At 45.1% G+C, this 17,577-nt stretch overlaps 1 protein-coding gene across 1 annotated transcript in view; it reads right to left on the bottom strand.

Annotated features, from left to right (window-relative positions):
• The window catches only part of EFEMP1 (EGF containing fibulin extracellular matrix protein 1), a 41,881-nt gene that overhangs the window by 10,836 nt on the left and 13,468 nt on the right, over nucleotides 1-17,577 (bottom strand). Inside the window, exon 5 of the mRNA XM_008924836.3 lies at nucleotides 640-762. Coding sequence (XP_008923084.1) covers nucleotides 640-762 — 123 coding nt within the window. The remainder of the gene's footprint in view (nucleotides 1-639; nucleotides 763-17,577) is intronic.

The raw sequence follows: 17,577 nt of genomic DNA, 5'->3' as shown, positions 1-17,577 counted from the left end.
AATCAAGGCTGAAGGAGCAGAGCAATGGCACTTTGGCACAGGGATCCCAGATGAGGCTGGAACAGGGAAGATGCCGTGTTTACCCTGCACTCGGGTTTAATTTCATGCTGGACTTGCACAGGTCCCAAGGGCGTGCCAAGGGCTTATTTTGGCACAGGGAATAAAGCCTGGGGGTTTACAGGTTGCAAATCTCATATACCTGCATTCAGAGTTTCCATCTCTTTCATTTACTCATAAAATCAAGCCCTGGCCAGGCTGCACAGGGATGAGGTTTGGGTGGAGGCAGTGCTGCTCCTACAGCTCTGCTGCTGAGCTCAGGGCAAGGATGGGCTTTGGTTTGCTGCCATCACAGACCTATGGCACTACCTGGGACATCAGGCAACACCCCACCACAAACAATAAACACAGTGGGAAACACTGGAAAATCCGTCTTATGGAGTTCAAGTGTTGATTGTGCTTCAAACAGTTCCTCGCTCCGTGTTTCAGTGGTTAAGGACTGTGCTAAGGTCACTGTCCCGTGGCATTCCCGAGTGGAATAGCTATTTTACACCACACCCCCACCCACTTCATGATCACCATAAAGTTTCTACCATAGGTGATGAGAGAAACCCACTGAGAGGGATCCAGAGCAGCACTTACCAACACACTGGTCCCCTCGCTTCTGGTAACCGGGAGGGCACTGGCAGCTGAAGGACCCTCTCAGATTGACACACACTTGGTCAGCTCGGCAGGTATGGGTTCCAGTTGCACATTCATCTATATCTTTATTTTAAAAAAAAAAAGGGCAAATGCAATATTAGTATTAAAATGAATTACAATATTTAGCCTTCGAAATGCTTTGCCTTCAAGTTTCCCATAAGCGAAGGCAGCAAAGTTCAAATGTATCCCAGGATGTCATCTCAACACTTACTCCATTTGCAGGATTTAAAATGTTACCAAATTTCTGACAGCTTTGAATTCCGATAGACTGCATTTGTAGATATTTTCAGATGTGGTTATTTAAAACAGTCAAATCCTTTTATTTGTCAAATACCATTAATATTTTGTACTTATTGGCCTAAAACTTTCTGTGAACTTCTTGCAGCTTTATCATATTTTAATAATTTGACTTTGTTGTTTGTTTTTTTCCCCCCCCATGGTGGTTGGATGTTTCATGTTGAATTACTCTGGAAAATTTCAGCAGATGTAGTTCAGCCCTTTCTCAAGGAGGAGATGAGTTAGAAACATGTTGTTTTGCTGATACTAAAAAGGCTCTGGTGATCTCTCTTGCGTGGTTCTCGTGCTCCACGCTTTGGACAGGGACTTGGAACTTGGGATGTGGTGGCCTTCCCATCAGGAAGAGATCTGCCTCTTGTCATTCCCATGAAAATTCCCCTAATTCAGTCAGTCTGTTACAGCCTTTGGAAACGGTTTCCGTGTGTTTGAACAGCACAGCTAAAAATGCAAGGGCTTCTCAGAGTAATAATGCAAGGGCTTCTCAGAGTAATTCAGGCAGCTTTTAGTTCACACTGAATGCAGGTTTATACAAGCATAAACCAGCATTTTCATTTTGCCTATTCATTATAACTGCTGGAGGTACTTAATTATAATTAAACTGCATGTGCTGACAAATGAATTACAACTTGCTTTCTCATCTGAACATCCAGAAATGTTGGAGAGCTTTTTATTGTAACATGACACAGTACAGTGAAATGACTTTTTAATTTTGGCATCCTACACAATTTGGAGACTCCAGGCTGAATAAACAAATTCCTTAAAACTTATGATCTCTAGTTTACAAATCTCAGCTGACCTCTCTATTTGTATAGGCACTGGGGATGTTAGAACATCACCAGTGGCAGATTCTGGGTGGTGCTTTGGAAAAAATGATGGATTCTTTCTCATAACAAATGAAAACAATTTTGACCACAAGATTCAACAAAAAATAAACCATCAACAGTTTGAATTAATTCTCAACGTTTGCCCTTTCCCCAAATGTCCAAATATTTTACATACATTTTCCCCTTATCTGACGGGGAAAATAAAGCCCTTTTCTGTTAGGCTGGGCTTTGCATTTCTGCCCAGTGTCAGTCCTAAAGCTGCTGGGTCGGTGCAGGACTTGCTGAGCTCACTGTTGTGTCCTGACACCTGAAAAGCACATTCCCAGGTGTAAAGATTTTCAGGGAATACAACTGGCTGCCTCCTACCCCCCTGGCACATCATTAACGCTGGAGCCCAAAGCACAGGGCAGCTCAAGGCAAGTCTTTGCAGGGACCTCACTGGGCTTTGCATGTGCTCCTAATTCCTATAAAAGCTGGGAATAAAAGGGCTCAACACTTATTCAGCTCCAGTCCTTTTTGTTGCAGAGTGTGCTGGAACAAAGAGAGTTTATTTGATCTTTGGGAGCTTCACGTATGAGTAAATGCAACATGAGTTTCCTTTTAAGGTGGATTAGTTAAAATGCATGGAATAATAAGCTGCTCCAGCTAAAATGATTCAGACTAGATTGACTTGTGCACTCAGGCTCTTTGGTTGCTCCTGATGGTAAGTTCAGTTTGCAAGAGGAACAATTATCCCAAATTAGTTTTAGCCTGCTGGCTGCCTCCTCTTTTGGAAAACTCTTGGAGGGTTTGAAGTTATGGCCAGAAAGATCTGGGTTTGTGAGAACAACCTTGTCATGAGACTTGTTCCAAGGAGTCCTTTAGAGCTCTCTGAAGCCTCTTATTCCGTGAGGATCCTGGCCTGGGTGGTGTGTTCTCTGTGTCTGTGTGTCCTGCCCGTCTTCCCCATGCCAGGGAAATGTCTGTCAGGAGGTGGAATATTCTTGGTGGGCTTCAGAAGAGCTTCACTGTGGCTACTCCACATCATCACAGGGGTGCTTCCATTTGTGACTGGCTGCTGGAGGGCTGTGATTCCCTGGGCAGTGTTGATCTGGGATCCCTGCTGTGTCCATGGGTGTTCTGTGTATCTGCAGTTGGGCAGGGGCTGACTGAACTCTGAGCTGATGGTTCCAGCTTGTTTTCCCAGTCACATCCCCTCCGTAGGGAAATCAGTAGCTCCCAGGTCTTCATTATTGTAAGAGCTTATTTTTCTGGTAATCAGACTTTTCCAGTCCATTAGATCCTCAGGTTTATCATGACTTGCACAGTGCCCTCTGAGTCTGTGACAGTGATCTGGAAGCTGCATCAATTCCTGCTTCTAATGCAACATTCCTGTATCCAATGCCACAATCAGGGAATGAAATGGTGGTTAGACAAAGCAGATCTTTTTCCTTATGTTCTACCACCTCATTCCATTTGATCTCTCTTGGCAAAATCCCTGGGCTGAAGTGTGAGCAGTGAATGAGGGCGTTGGGAATCCATGGATTTGGTTCCTGCCTGGTGCACATTGATTTGGTCCCTGAGAAGACTCTGCAGTGTGGAGCAAGGGTGTGATAGAAACTCTTACAGGGACACCACAGAGCTGCCCAGCTTGAATCCTGAGAGCAAGATGACTGTGACCTTTCCTCTCCTGCATGAATGTTTAATAATGTGTTACGTGCATGTGTGTTTATGATAATTAAAAAAATTAAAACAAGACTCTCCGCTGCACACACTTGTCCCTCTGGGGAGAGGGTGAGAGAACAAACATGTGACAGATGTTTGTCATGTTGCTTAATGCACTACTGGAAAGCACTCAAGATACCACAGTGATGAGTGCACTATAAGAAACAGATCTAGAAAGAAAATATTGGGCTTTTACAAGCTCATTCTTGAGCATCTTTCCTCCACATCCTCTTTTCCAAATTTGGTGTCATCGTGATAAAGTTCATTTCCATAAGTGTTGCAGCAACTTATTCCACAGCTGAAGCTTCTGCCTTAAGCCTGATAAGAAAACACCTGAAAACACTCTCAACTCATTGCTCATCAACTCGGTTTAAATTTAATTTCTAGATGTTACACATACCTTTGTTCACCCAGGTAAGCCACATAAATTCCATCAGTAACCAGTAATAAAGTGGTCTTCTCTTTTAATGTTACCCTTTCTTTTTTTCTTTGTATTTTCTGATCTCAGCTAGCATTTGAAAGGTTGTGCTGTTCACCACAGATAAATGAGAGCTGCAAGTTTGTGTTAAATTGTTAAAAAGCCTGAGTGGTTGTTGATTATTGATGCATGCAACCTGTGAAATGTAGATTAATCCTTACACTCCCTGTATCTCTGAGTCTGGTGGAAGATGTTGCTCAGATTTTAATTCCCAACCAGTTTTTCTCTGGACAGTTAGAGCCTGTGTAGGGGAAAAATTCCTCTGGAATAGCCAAACAATCCTTTTGCTGATCCACATCTCGTGGAAATGGAGCTGGGTTCCCTTCAGTGCCTTGATCTTTGTAGTAATTGTACTCAGATAATTCTGTAGTCTTTCACTAGGCCCCTCAAAAGCCAACTTATTATGGGGTCTATTTGTACTCTGGTTATAAAAACAGTTGTAAAATGTGTTAGGATTGAGCACTTTACTTTCAGTGTGTTGTTTGTAAGTGTTACATCCAGAATTCTGCACTGACAGTTCCAGAGTCAAGGAGCTGGGGGGTTGCAAAGCACAGAATTCTCAGAACTCTCTGGATTCAGGTCCATTAAAGTGTCACGAGAGTCTTCAATTAGATGACCCTCATTCTGTTTTTCCCACAGGTTTGTGCTGGGTCAAACCTTGCAGTGCCCAGAGTGGGTGGGGTGGGGTGGCCTCTGTCAAGTTGCAATGACTTTGCTGCTATATAAAAACCTTAAATTGAGTGAGGAGTCAATGCAGAAAGGAGGAGGAATATTACAATTAAGGTGTCTCAAATTCCATGTAAAGCCCCACTGCTCTTTCAGAAATGTTTATCAGATCCTCAACTGTGTGTGGTAAATAGGGCCACCAGCCCCCAGTGACTCATCCTAATAGAAATGCTGCCTTCTGCAGCACTTTCCAGGGCTACCCTGGGAAGTTCCTTTGGGAAGGTTTTGGTGTCCATGCCCCCGTGCAGGTTAAGGTCTGCTCAGGCAGCTGTTTGGGGTTGCAGGGTGCTCCAGCACTAGTGTGAGACCACGGAGGGCAGCAGGACTTGCTCCTGGATTCCTTCAAAATACAAATGCACTGGCATTTCATAGCTCTAATTCCATAAGGCTCACTAATGGCTATACCCAGTGATTCCCTCATTTTCCAAAAATGTGCCCGTGCTCCCTCCTGAAGTGATTTACACACTTCTGTCCTTCCCTTGCTGACTTTGGCAGCTCCTCTGCATTTCAACCACCAGTTGTGTACAAAAATTCTGCCTGACCTGCTTTTTAGCTTTCCCTAAACCTCGTGGATGGTTCCCTCTTCTCAGGACAGCGTTTCCCTTCCCCGTGCCCTCCCCTCTGTCAGGCTCTTATCTACATCCTTAATATTTTCCCCCTGGTCTCTCTCTGAGCTCCGGCCCTGGCTGGGTTCCCTCCCTCCACGCCGTGACTCACTTTTCCCAAACCCCCTGACTCATGCTGCTCACTCACTTATGCAACAGCCTAATCTCGGCGATTTGCCTCCTGTCAGGAGGAGAAGCACACAAACTCGGGGGATGCATTTCCCCAGGGCTCCAGAAACAGAGAGAAAAAACAGCAATCCACATCTGCCTTCCTCTTATCCGAGCCACTTAAGCCTTTCCTCCCGCAGCACATCCCTGCAAGTTGTGCTCAGGGCTGGGGAAGTGTTTTCTTAACTAACTCGAGTGTGTTTTACTCCTGTGGCTGAAGTGCTCAGCTGCTCGCTGCCTCTCACAGTATTGCCATGTGCCACAGCATCTTCTTGCTCTCCTTGGCTGGGCACGTACCCATCTGTCAAAATAACTCGCCAAAGAATTGTAGGCTGCTTTTCTCTGTTCTGGCCCGTAGCAGGATATTCCACCAGGTAAAAAAGAGGGTTCTTAAAATGATTTTGTAGGATTAAAATTCTTATCTCTGTCCCCACTGAGCAGCACCAAAGGACCAGCTGCTGACTGGTTTACAGAAACGTAAATGCAGGATGGTCCCACCTCTGTCAGTGTTGCACTTGTCACTGACTCCGGAGAACCTGCTCTCCGCTTGTTTTGAATGTAAACCATAAATATTTTAGTTCATGGGTTTAAATTTTGTGAGTTCTCAGTGTGAGTGAGACCAGAGAATGGCTTGGTCTGTTTTTCCAGTGGATTCATCTGCAGTGCAAACATCACCTCCCACGTCAGCAATGGCACCAGAGAGTCTGATGTCAGACACACAGGGATCTGCAGCATCACGGACAATTTACTTAACCCCAGGAGCCTGGGAAACCTTGCCCTTTCTGGCTTTTCTTCTCTCTGTAAGGTGCTTTATACTGGCATTTTTCACCTGAAAATAAAATACCTGAAGGAACTAGGCCGCTGTAGTTCCTCCGTGAGTATGGGCTTACTTTATTTCACCAAATGAAAGATTCTGTCCCCTATTTATGTTCCTTATATTGTTCTTGCAACTGCAGCCAAGCTCACTGCGCTGTCGTTTCCTGGATCCTCCCTGATCCTTTCTTACCCATAGGAACAACATCAGCAACCTCCAAATTTCCCTGGTTCCCTCCCCAGCCCTTAGCAAGCTATCAACAATTTCTGTCAGGGGCTTTTCTATTTCCCTTGCTACTTCCTCCAGCATTTGGGATGTCGTTCAGCTGGGCTGGGTGCCCGGACAGCTTTTAACTCGTTGGTGTTGGGAGGCCGTGGCAAACCCCGGCACAAAATCTGTTACATAACCCGAGGTCAGCAGGTACCAGGAGATGGAATATTTGGAGGAATTCCTCATCCCTGGAGCAGCAGAACCTGCTAATCCAGGTTTAGTGGTGTTGGGAAGCAGCATCTCTAACTGTGCCCAGCTCTGCACAGCCCTTAAACCCCCTCTTTAGTGCTGCCTTTTCTCCCTCTCTTCCCAGTTTTCCTCTGGCCCTCTCCTGCTCGGTATGTTGGACTGATTGCCCTGGTAACAAGTTTTCACAGTTGAGCACAGAGGTAACCTGCACAAATACTTGTTTGCACAGGAAAAGCAGCTGGAAGAGCCAAGAGCCACAGTTAAGCAAGTATGTGAGGCAGAATGTTGAAATTAATGAGATTTTCCTGAAAAACGGCCCGGCTCCCTCAGCGTGCTGAGATGTTTCCCCTCTCACACCTGAGAGCACAGCAAAGCAAGGCCCCTGCAGGTTCATCTTTTAGTATTCCTGGACACCATGGCACAACAGAATAGAAATAATGCAAAGTATTAATGTAGTAAATGTACAAAAAACAAGTGAATGCAGTGCAACTCATAGTTCCCTGTCTTTGGACTGCAAAAGTGAGAGGAAATACGGCGAATTTGGGCAAGTTACCCAACCTTGGCTTGAGGAATGTGAGGGTGCAGGAACAGCATCCTGCTCTGAAGTGAGCAGAGCTAAGGAGCTGCACTGCTGGAGCCTGGGCTGCAGCCTTCTGTCCCAATTATGTATTGTCTCTGGTATGTCCACACCGAACTGACTGATCACACACAACAGCTCCAGAGAGGAGGGAGCCATGGCTTTCAGCACTACAACATCTCCCACGTGTTTGGGAGGGGCAGCAGCTGAAGAGGGGAAAAAAAATGAATGAAGCTTTGAGCTGATGCATCGCTTCCCTTCTGCTGCACTTCCCTCCAGCTGGGATGCTCCTTTCCCTCACACATTGCACAAGGTGAATGCCTTCCAATGCTAAGATCCCCTGGAGTTACCTCCTCATCCAATTAAATGAATGGGACACACGAATCCACTAATTGAAATTATCAGTACAAATGACAGTGGTGTGGCTGCTATGGCAGCAAGTCTGATACAAGGCCACAAACCATTCCCAAAAGGATTTTCTGTTCTGTGTTACTTCACTGTCTTCTTAAAATAAGAACATGGACATTGAAATAAGAACATTATAGTGATGTTCTTAAAATAAGAACATTATATATGTCTGTGTTTCAGGTTTCTCAAAGGGAAAAGCTCTTCAGTCCCCCCATTAGAAGACCACAGTGTTCACTGTCAGTGAATCCCAGAATATGCTGAGTTGGAAGGGACCCCTAAGGATCATTGAGTCCAACCCTTAGCCCTGCACAGGACCAGTCTTCCTGCTCATCAAAAAGAAAGAGATTCCATGTGTTTGACCTATATTAATTTAAAATGTGTATTTTGGGCTTCATTTTTGCTGGGGCCATGAAAGGAACCATTTACAATCCCCTAATTCAGTGCAATGTGTCTGCAAGTCTCTGAGTGCCTCAAAATGTGAGTTGTCACAATGGCAAACTTTTTGATTTACATTGCAATGGCTTATTTTTCCTTTCAGTGGAGTATTTCCTGCTGTTGCTTTCTTGTGATTTTTCTGCTAGAGGTCTAACAACTTGTGCTTTTTTGGTTCATGCCTGCCTAAGTGAGGATCACCCACCCATGATGACCAATCCACTTGGAGCGGGCTCAAAAACAACAAGGGTGGATTAAACTATTCCATTATTGCAGATGAAAGAGCTCTCCCCGACATCTGGCATATCATCTTCAGAACTGATATGGAACACTTCCATAAATTCAGCTTAACATTGTTTTTGTGAGTGTTCCAAAGTATTTTTAACATGAAGGAATAGCATGCAAACTAATTTCCTATTTGAAAGTAAATGTCTTGTTCTTATTTCTAATTCACCCAGTTATTAAAAAGGAGGGAAAAAAAAAAGAAAGAAAGAAAAAAAGATGTTCCCTTAACTTGAAGCATACTGGTTTGTTTATTTAAGTTAATGGAAAAGCTAGTCAGTGTTTGATGTAAAGCTGCCCCCTTGCTTGAAAGAAAACCAAACAACTGGTTATGAATTATGAATATCTCCTAATACTTTCCAGAATTATCTGAAGGATGTATTTTTTGCTTAATTACATACACTTAAAAGTTCCAAGTTCCCTGTTGGTTCCCATTCTGTTTATTTCTCTCCTTGGAAACCTCATAAGCATTTTCCTTTAGCAAGGCTTGACTGGACAGAATATTGCTGCTACAACCTGTGATGGCAGGGAGAGCCAGGCCTTGCTTTTTAATTAGGGAGTTGCAGAAGGGCTCATTAAAGCTGTGCAGGCCCTTCCCCAGCACCTCCAGGGGCAGCTGCTGATCCCTGCACAGGGAAACACAAGCAGCTCCCCAGAAACCAGCTTTCCTTCTGGGACACCTCGAAAACAGGTCCTGCAGAAAGAAATGTTGCTTTTCTTGTGTGTTGGCACACCTTGAGCTGCTCTAGTCCTGCTCAGCAGCACGGGAGCCTGATCTGGTGTTTTTGGGGAGTGACTGCAGCTCATCAGTGCAGCTTTGCTTGGATTTATACAAATCCAAGAGACCTTAAGATAAAGGACAAGGGACTTCACATATTGGTTGATCAATCCAGTCCTACCCCCCTCCAGCTGAAGGAGCCTTTTTAGGACTTGAGCCGTGGTTTCCAGGCTGAGAACCCTGAGGTTCAAGCCGAGTTCAATAGCAACTTTCCAAAGGAGAAGGCTTATCTCAAATGATATTGTTTTTAGCACTAATCATCCTATCTGTTGGCAGTACCAACACGCTGCAATCTCCACAGCTCCCTACGTAAATAAGCAGATTCCTGAGGCTGGTCCAACTCCAGAAATGCCTTTGAAGGCATTATTTAGTCAGGAATTTTCCCTCCGTGGTTCTGGGATACTTGGAGGGTGTTGCTGTACGTCCCCACAGCTGGCTTGTTTTGAAGAAATGCATCTAAAACTCATTTAAAGCATTACTTTGACCCCGTGAAGTAGAGATGGTTAAAAGAAATTCACTTTCACGCCTTCTGTGACTTATGAATGATAGAAGAACAAAAGCAAATTGTGGAAATAGCACTTGAAAAAGACACGTTGGTCGGTCTGGTCCAAAATATACTCCAGGGATGGGAGGGGACTGGAAGAGCTGGGATAGGAAAACACAATGTTCAGGTTGCACAGTTCAAGTGGAGGGAAATGGATGAGCAGAAGTGGAGATTTCTGGGGCAATAGATAAAAACAAGCAGTGCTACCCAGTACAAACCCATCAGCAATTGTGTCTTATACATTTTTGTTTGCCTGTCTTGCCTGAAGAACTCACATTAGTTGGCTCCCCATTAGAACAGAAGTGGAAAATTTGGTTTTCCATGTGATTCTCAACATGAAGAGGGATTGAAAATGAAGCTTGAAGTCTTAAAAATTCTTTGTTTGAAAGAGAATAGATACAAGAGGCGAAGCCAGGCAGGATCAAAAGCGAGGCAGAGGCACCAGAGAAAAAGAAATCAATTGTTTGAAGGTAAAAGACAAAAAAAGAGGCAGTTTATACTTATTATACTTATAAAGGAAGGCAAATGAAGGTGGAAGAAGCAGGCCAGGAGGTTCTGGGGGGCAAAAAGGGCTGGATGAAGGGGAACTGAAACGAGCTGAGGGTGTGCAGTTGACTGGAGATTGGAAGTTGGAGCAGTGCTTGGGAAGTATTTGTTGTTCTTTCAAAAACCTGACAAAAAAATTCTGAAAACTGAAAATTATTATTATTTTTGGCCCCGCTCTAAGATTTTTCTGGGGTTTAGCCCCCTTTTTTTTTTTTTTTTCTGTGTTTGGGAACAAAAAGGGGAAAAAAAAAAAGACACCAAAAAATACTTTGTTCTTTCAATGAGTCAGTAATAAATAAACCCGAACATTTTAAAAACCAGAAGTTTCCTTGGGAAGAGAGAGCTATTTTCTCTTCCAAAATGACTTTGCCTTCAAATTGTGCTGGGCTCTGCTCTCGGGCTGAGGATGTGCCTTGAAGCAATCAAGGAGAAGTAGCAACTGGGACAGCTTTTCTCTTCTTTTATTTTTTTTCCCCTGGTGTTTGGCTGGGAAGCTCCACGGGTTTGCCTCAGTGCTACCAAACTCCTGGCACTTTGCACTGAAAATGAGATTTCAGCAGCGTTTCCTAGAGTAAGTGAGTACTCCTGGAGCATCCTGGCCTTCCCAGCTGCAGGGCTGGCGGAGTGGGAAGTGCAGCAACCTGCTTTGTTTGCCTGAGCATGTGAGTTTTTTGAATTCTTTTTTTTCTTCTTCGTACCTTGTGATCTTCGCAGACTCCTGGCGAGGCTTAAAAGGTTGCTTGGAGAAGGGAGTGGCTACCATTTGTTTAGAAAATAAATAGAAAAAAGTAGGCCAAATACCAGTAAAGTTCCAGTTTGAAAATATTAAACTAACACACAGCATTGCTGACCTGAAAAGGTCACATGAAGTGGGAGAAAGGATGTATTTAGAGGGATTGCCAGGCAGGACGTGGGATCTCTCACTGACTTGGCAGCTCTGTTTGCTGTTTCTAATGCTCCTTATTTGCTAAGTTCTGAAGTTTGACAAGATCCATGCTTTATTTTGCAGTATTTACGTGGTATTAAGCGAGTGTGTAAATCCATTCAGAGAATAACCGAGGTCTGCCCTGCCTGCTCTTTCCTGCTTCATCTTTGCTGGGTGCACCAAGTAGTCCCAGGATGCTCAGAAACCTGGGAAAAGGGATGTTTTGAGGGGGTTTTCCTTTGGGGTGTGCTCTCAGATAATGAGGTTATTTGGGACATGTTTGAACTCGATAAATATGGTGGAATTTGCTTCCAAATTTGTTAGTGAGAGTGAGGAAAAAAATGAGTGCTTAAATTACCATAGAGCTGTTAGAATTCCTGCAGAAGGAGCAGGAAGGTGCAATGGAAATGTAGAAATGTCAGCATCCCTCTGTACAGGCTGATTTTTGGGTGCTTGGCGAGGGTGGAGGAGAAACCCCAAGGCAGCAGATAAATAATTGCTGCCACATCATCATCACTGCTGGGTGGGATGGATGGTATTCCCAGCTCCCAGTCTGCCAGGAGAGCACAGCCAGCAGCTCCAGCTGGGATCAGTAGGAGCCTTCAGCTCAACCAGAGCTTGAGGAACAAACCACCTGCTTTTTGAAATGTCTTACACGGGCCGTTTTGCAAAGCTCAAGCTGGAGCTCACCAGAGCTGGGCCCAACAAAGCCCCTCCTTTTACTCCACACATCATTTAATGGCCTTCAGAATTACACTTTCCACTCTGACAACCCCTGTTCTTCTCCCTCTCTCCCTTAAATCTCCCACTCTTCCTCTCCTGCAGTTTCTTTCCCTGGTCCTCTGGGTTCTGCCCTTCCAATTTCAGCTGTTTCTGAATCATATCTCACTGAATTTTTCCCCATAGCCCCGAGGTGGCTGATTGCCCATGGGCAGTGCCCTTGGTGCCTGCATTTTCTATCTGTAAGGTGCCTTTCAGTTTACCCCAGGAGCCGAGGGAAAGGCTGGTGCTTGATATGACTCGTGCCAAGCGAAACCCACGGAGAAAGCGTGGCCAGAGGGACTCTGTACAAAAGTTGTCTGGGCTCTGTAGTTTTGCTCACGTGGGTGCCTGGTAGTACACACCAGCTGCCAATGAAAACAAGCCAAAATAGCTCCAGCCCTGTGCAAGTCTCGAGATGATCTGAAAGTGTGCAGAACACAGGTAAGAGAGAGAGAGGAGCAGGCTTTGTCAAAACAGAGAAAAGCAGCTCCTGCAAGATGGCTCTGAAAGGACAAGAAGCTCCTCTGACAATCCCTTCTACTCCCTGCAAGTGCATGAAATTCCTGAAAGGGCAGTTTACAACCGAATGAAAGAAAATTGTTGCTTTTGAAACTGTTTGTGGTTGTGACGAAGTGTGGGCGCTCCCCGGAACGTGTGTTGATGTCGAGCGGGGCGGCGGAGCCAAGGACGTGGAAAAATGAACCATTCCCGTGCTCCAAGCAAGGAGAACACTGGTAGGAGCAAGTCCTGTGGCTCTGGGTCACTGGCAGGCAGTGGAAAGCACTAGGAGGACACATGTGGAGGATCTGCTGTGGGACAGTCAGTGGGACTGATACCCATCCAAACCAGGCTCCAGAGAGCTACAGGAATGAAGAGGAATTGGCTTTGTAGCTGATGTTGGGAAGGGAAGGAACAGGCCCTGACAGGTTCACTGGACAAGTTTTTTAATACTTTGTGGCACGGGAGGTTTTCCTGCTTCTGGCCCCAGGAAAAAAGAGGAGTGGGAAGTTTCAGAGTCAGAGAATGGCCTGGGTGGGAAGGGACCTTAAAGCCCATCCAGTGCCACCCCCTGGCATGGGCAGGGACACCTTCCACTAGCCCAGATTGCTCCAAGCCCATCCAACCTGGCCTTGGACACTTCCAGGGATCCAGGGGCAGCCACAGCTTCTCTGGGCAACCTGTGCCAGGGCCTCCCCACCCTCACAGGGAGGAATTTTTCCTGATATCCAATCTAACCCTACTTTCTGTCAGAAGCCCTTGCCCCTTCTGTTGCTCCATGCTCTTGTAAAAAGTCCCTCTCCATCTTTCTTGTAGCTGTCCTTCCTAAAAAAAGAAGCACTGAGGGCCTTCCCCCCCTTCTTTTTTCCCCAGAGGTGTGTTGCTTGGTTCTTGCTCTGTTCCATTCTCCTCTTTCAAAGGCACGAGGTCGCAGATTTTTGTTCTCTTGCAAGTGGAGTGTATGAGCTCAGTGCCCAGGACATGTTCCCTGTCTGCATCCCGGCATTTCAATCCCACTGAAGGCTTCCAGAGGTGCCTTGCTGCCTCAAATGCCTTCCAGATGGATGGAATTCCAGGAGGATGGATTGTCCACTCAGATTGTGGAGCAGTTTGGGGGGAAGTTTGTGCCACACTTCTTCAGCTGCTGGATGGCAAAGAAATGGACTGGTGGCTCTTCCCTCATGGAAGTGCTGCATTCCAAGGACTGAGGAGGCAAGAGATGAACTGGCAGAAGATAAATCGAGGGGAGGCTAATTATATCAGAGTAATTAATGCCAAGAGCAAGGGATAGAATTAAAAGGGAAAGCAAGGAGAGATGTACCTGAGTATGAGCAGGATGGTCTGTTTATAGCAGAGGGAAAGTAAATATCCACAAGCACATAAAGGGGAAGAATTGCTTAAAATTCTGAAGAGAAAGGGTTTTAAAGTATTTTAATATAATTTCCCAACCCTACTATTATTTAAGTGACTCTGATATTTGTTAGCTTAAATAAAATAACCCAGACTGCTGTTTGCAACATTAAGCCTCTTCCCAATCTAATCCACCTCAAATTCCCTGTGTAAGTTGGGGAGGTCTAACCCAGAGCTTGGGTTTCTCTGTGCCCTTGGCTTTCAGAAGCCCTGCTGTGGAGAAGGATTCCCCCGTTCTCCTGCTCTGAACTCTGAACCCAAAGCCAGGGCCATGTTCCAGCAGCCAGAGGAGAGAGTGAGGGGTTTCAGGGGACAGCAGGAACCAGGTCATGGAAGCTGTGGCCTGGAAAGATTTCTTTTTTAAGAGCTTTTTCAAAATACAAGATTTCCAGACAGGGGCTGCCAAAGAGGAGGAGAAGTTTTTAGCGGACTGTAAACATGTGGGCTTAAGTAGTTTAAAAAACTTGTGTACAGTATCTAACCAACTCCCTCCAGTTTAATGAATGGTACCAATAAATATGCAAAACACTGGGAGACCAAGGACAAGATTGGGTTTTAGCAGTTAATTGAGCATCCTCTGTAGCCAGATCTGTATCTAAACTTGTTTAGGATCTAACAGACTATTAGTTTGCCTTGGAGAGTTTGTGGACAGGCAAAAAGATCAATATGAAGGCAAAGAAATGCAGTTTCTCAGCAAATACCCCCCCAGGACCTTCTGAACTGATTTCAGAGGCTTGGAAACACCTCCCAGAAATGAAAACTAAGTCGTGAAAGTTCTTGTGTCCCATTATTTTCCAAAGGACTGGGAGGTGTTCAGTGTGCTTTAGGATCAAGTCCAAATGATTTTTAAGGAGTTAGGTCTCACTTTCAATGAAAGGAAAATAAAAAGGAAGCAAAGCATAATAGATAAGTGAGGCTAGGCACATATTAAAAACAAAAATCTTTTCAAAGCAAAGAACAATGATCTCTTATCTCCAGAAGGTTCAGTAAATAGGTTAATTCTTCATATTGACCTAAAGCTCTTGGGCTTGATTTATTATTCCTCTTGTTTGTGCAGGAATTTTTATTTGCCCCATAAGGCTTCACACTTATTCCATGTACACGTGTTTGCCTGAAGTGCCCAGCAGTGGAGAGCAAAGCCCCTGGAGCCAGCACAGGAATCTGGGAAGGTCAGGGCAAGATCTCTGTGTTGTTCTGTCCCAAACCAGCCTTGTCTGCTCCTCATAAGGAAGAGAATGCATTTGGTTTGCAGAGCATCGCTAATTTTGAAATTCCACTTCTAGAAGGGATAAGATTTTACAGAGAGGATACTCAGGAGATGATTATCTTAGCCAAGCCAGGCTTCACTCCCTAAAAAAGTGGCATGAAGCATCTAGTGAGTAAAAGTGACAGTGTGGTCTCATCTGGCACTGGCAACTGTTCCCAGCCCCGTCAGGAGCCACCAGGAATCAGAAATGCAAAGGATTTGGTTTCTGAAGGAGCAGCTTTGTTTCATTACCATTCTGACACTGCTAGTGCTAATTGTACAGTGATTTATCCAGGATCACTGCTGTTTGCAGGCAGGTTTTGGCACTTGGTGCTGGTCCAAGTAAAGAAAACAGAGAATAAGGAATGAAATAGAAATGAGAATTGTGGGAAGAGCATCTGAAAGGAGCAGCATTTCTGGATGGGAGATGAGCTGGGATGTTCAGCAGGATGATCTGACACTGAGAAACCCTGAGGAAACAGCAATTCCTTCACAGCCAGGCTGCTCCCTCCCATCCTCTCCAGCATTTCCCACCCCCCCTGGAGTGGATCAGCCTGGGCCTGGCATTGCAGGCCTGCTCTGGCAGGCTTTCAGTGAGGGGCTTTGAAATAAAAGTTGCCAGCAACAAGGGGAAGGGCTGATTTGGGACAGTGGAAACTGAGGCAAAGGTGTCAGTGAAATTATGAATTTTTAAATTCTTTTTAATTTATTTTTAATTTTGTTTCACTTGCAGCAAGAGTTGGGTCCTGGGAGGTCAGGGATGACATTTGGCTTCTCACTAGTTAGTCTGCTCCCCGGGAAGATGTTTTCATTCAAACCCAGGCTGCCCAAAATTGTGTTACTCTCCCTTATGGAAAACACCTCCTAACCTTCACCTTTTGTAAGAAAACAAACCACATTTTCATATAAATACAGCAGGGTTCTATAAAAATTTCAGTTCTGAAAGGTACAGTGAGAAATAGTGGGTGAAACCCAAGAAGGTCTATTTTTCAATCTTGTTGAAGAAAATCAAGAAGGAATGCAAGCCCCAAAGTTTAGAAGGATGAACATGGAAGGGTTTCTCGGGTGAGGTTTTTCACTGCAGATGTGCATTTGGTGCATTCTACAAGGGAACTGTCACTGGTGAGTGGCACCATAAATAATCCTAAATAGTTTGATAAGTGAAATTGAGGTTTCTGATTAAAACATTTATGGAGGCTGTCACAAAAGTTCGGCTTTTTTTTTAATACAACCAAAGCACCAAACTAAATAAACTCAGCCCAGCTGTGAACCAAGAGAAAAAGATCTGCAAGGAAGCCATTTGGTCATCCCTGGGCTTAAACTGTGAAATTAGTGCTAAGAATAGTTAACAGTGGGACATAAGCATTTAATTTTTCAGATGAGGCCCAAATGACAGGAATGGAAAAACCTGCATATTCTCAGAGCAGCTTTTAAGGGCTGTTGTCTCTGCAGCCCATCCCAAGTGCCTCCCAGAGGGACAGTAATGCTGTCTTGAAGCTGGATTTGTGTGACAGACCCAGCTCTGGAGCTCGGAGCCATAAAACTGCAGTGCCTGGGACGTCTTCAGCAAAGATGCTCCCCACTTGATCCAGGCACATCCCAGGGCTGTCCCACTTGGGCTGTTACAGCCAAAGGGAAAAAACCCTGCTTATCATGGTGCCTTTTGGCTCTCTGTCATGTTCTGAGGCACTGGGGGTGGTTCTTTCTGGCTGGGCCATGGTCACACATGAGCCCCGGGGGCTCCCGCTGCACCACGAGCCAGAACGTGCTGAGGCCACTTCTTGGCTGTGCTGGGTGTGACAGGCACTCCAACAAGGAGGCAGATGTACAGAGTCACACTGACTGCTGCTGCTTTTGTCCCAAGTGCACCACTGAGCACAGCAAGAGCGGGGTGGGAAGAATGTGCTTCCTAAGGTATGTTCAGAGCAGGACAGTTCCTTCTCCACGCTCGTGTTGTCCAGGAGAACGGAGCATTTCAAGGCCCCTGGAAGCTTTGCCAGTACAAAATGTCACTGAATGTCAGTATTCCATGATAACAAACCACGACTCCTATCATGAAAATCTTCTGATGCTAAAACCTGGTTCCTTTTTGCTATAGAAGTGTATGGAGTTGCACTTGACAGCTAATAATCAGATTATTTACACTTTGGCACAATTACAGAAGCTCTCGTCTGAATTTCCCAATGTTTTTAGTTCTCAGCAAAACTACACTGGTTTGTTCTGTGCCCAGAAAAAGTCTCAGCCTTCTGCAGGTTGTAGTGGTTCTATTATGGCATTGAGCATCTAATGTCTACTCGAGTGGTTAGTCAGAGCTCTGGGAATTGCCTGGTGCTCAATCCACAGGTAGCAGTCACCACATCCAGGAAGGTGGAAAACGTGACAGGCTGTGCATTCT

Source organism: Manacus vitellinus, unplaced genomic scaffold (assembly GCF_001715985.3).
Source record: "Manacus vitellinus isolate BGI_N305 unplaced genomic scaffold, ASM171598v3 scaffold_38_pilon, whole genome shotgun sequence".
Classification (NCBI taxonomy): domain Eukaryota; kingdom Metazoa; phylum Chordata; class Aves; order Passeriformes; family Pipridae; genus Manacus; species Manacus vitellinus.
This window is presented reverse-complemented; position numbering and strand designations above follow the sequence as displayed.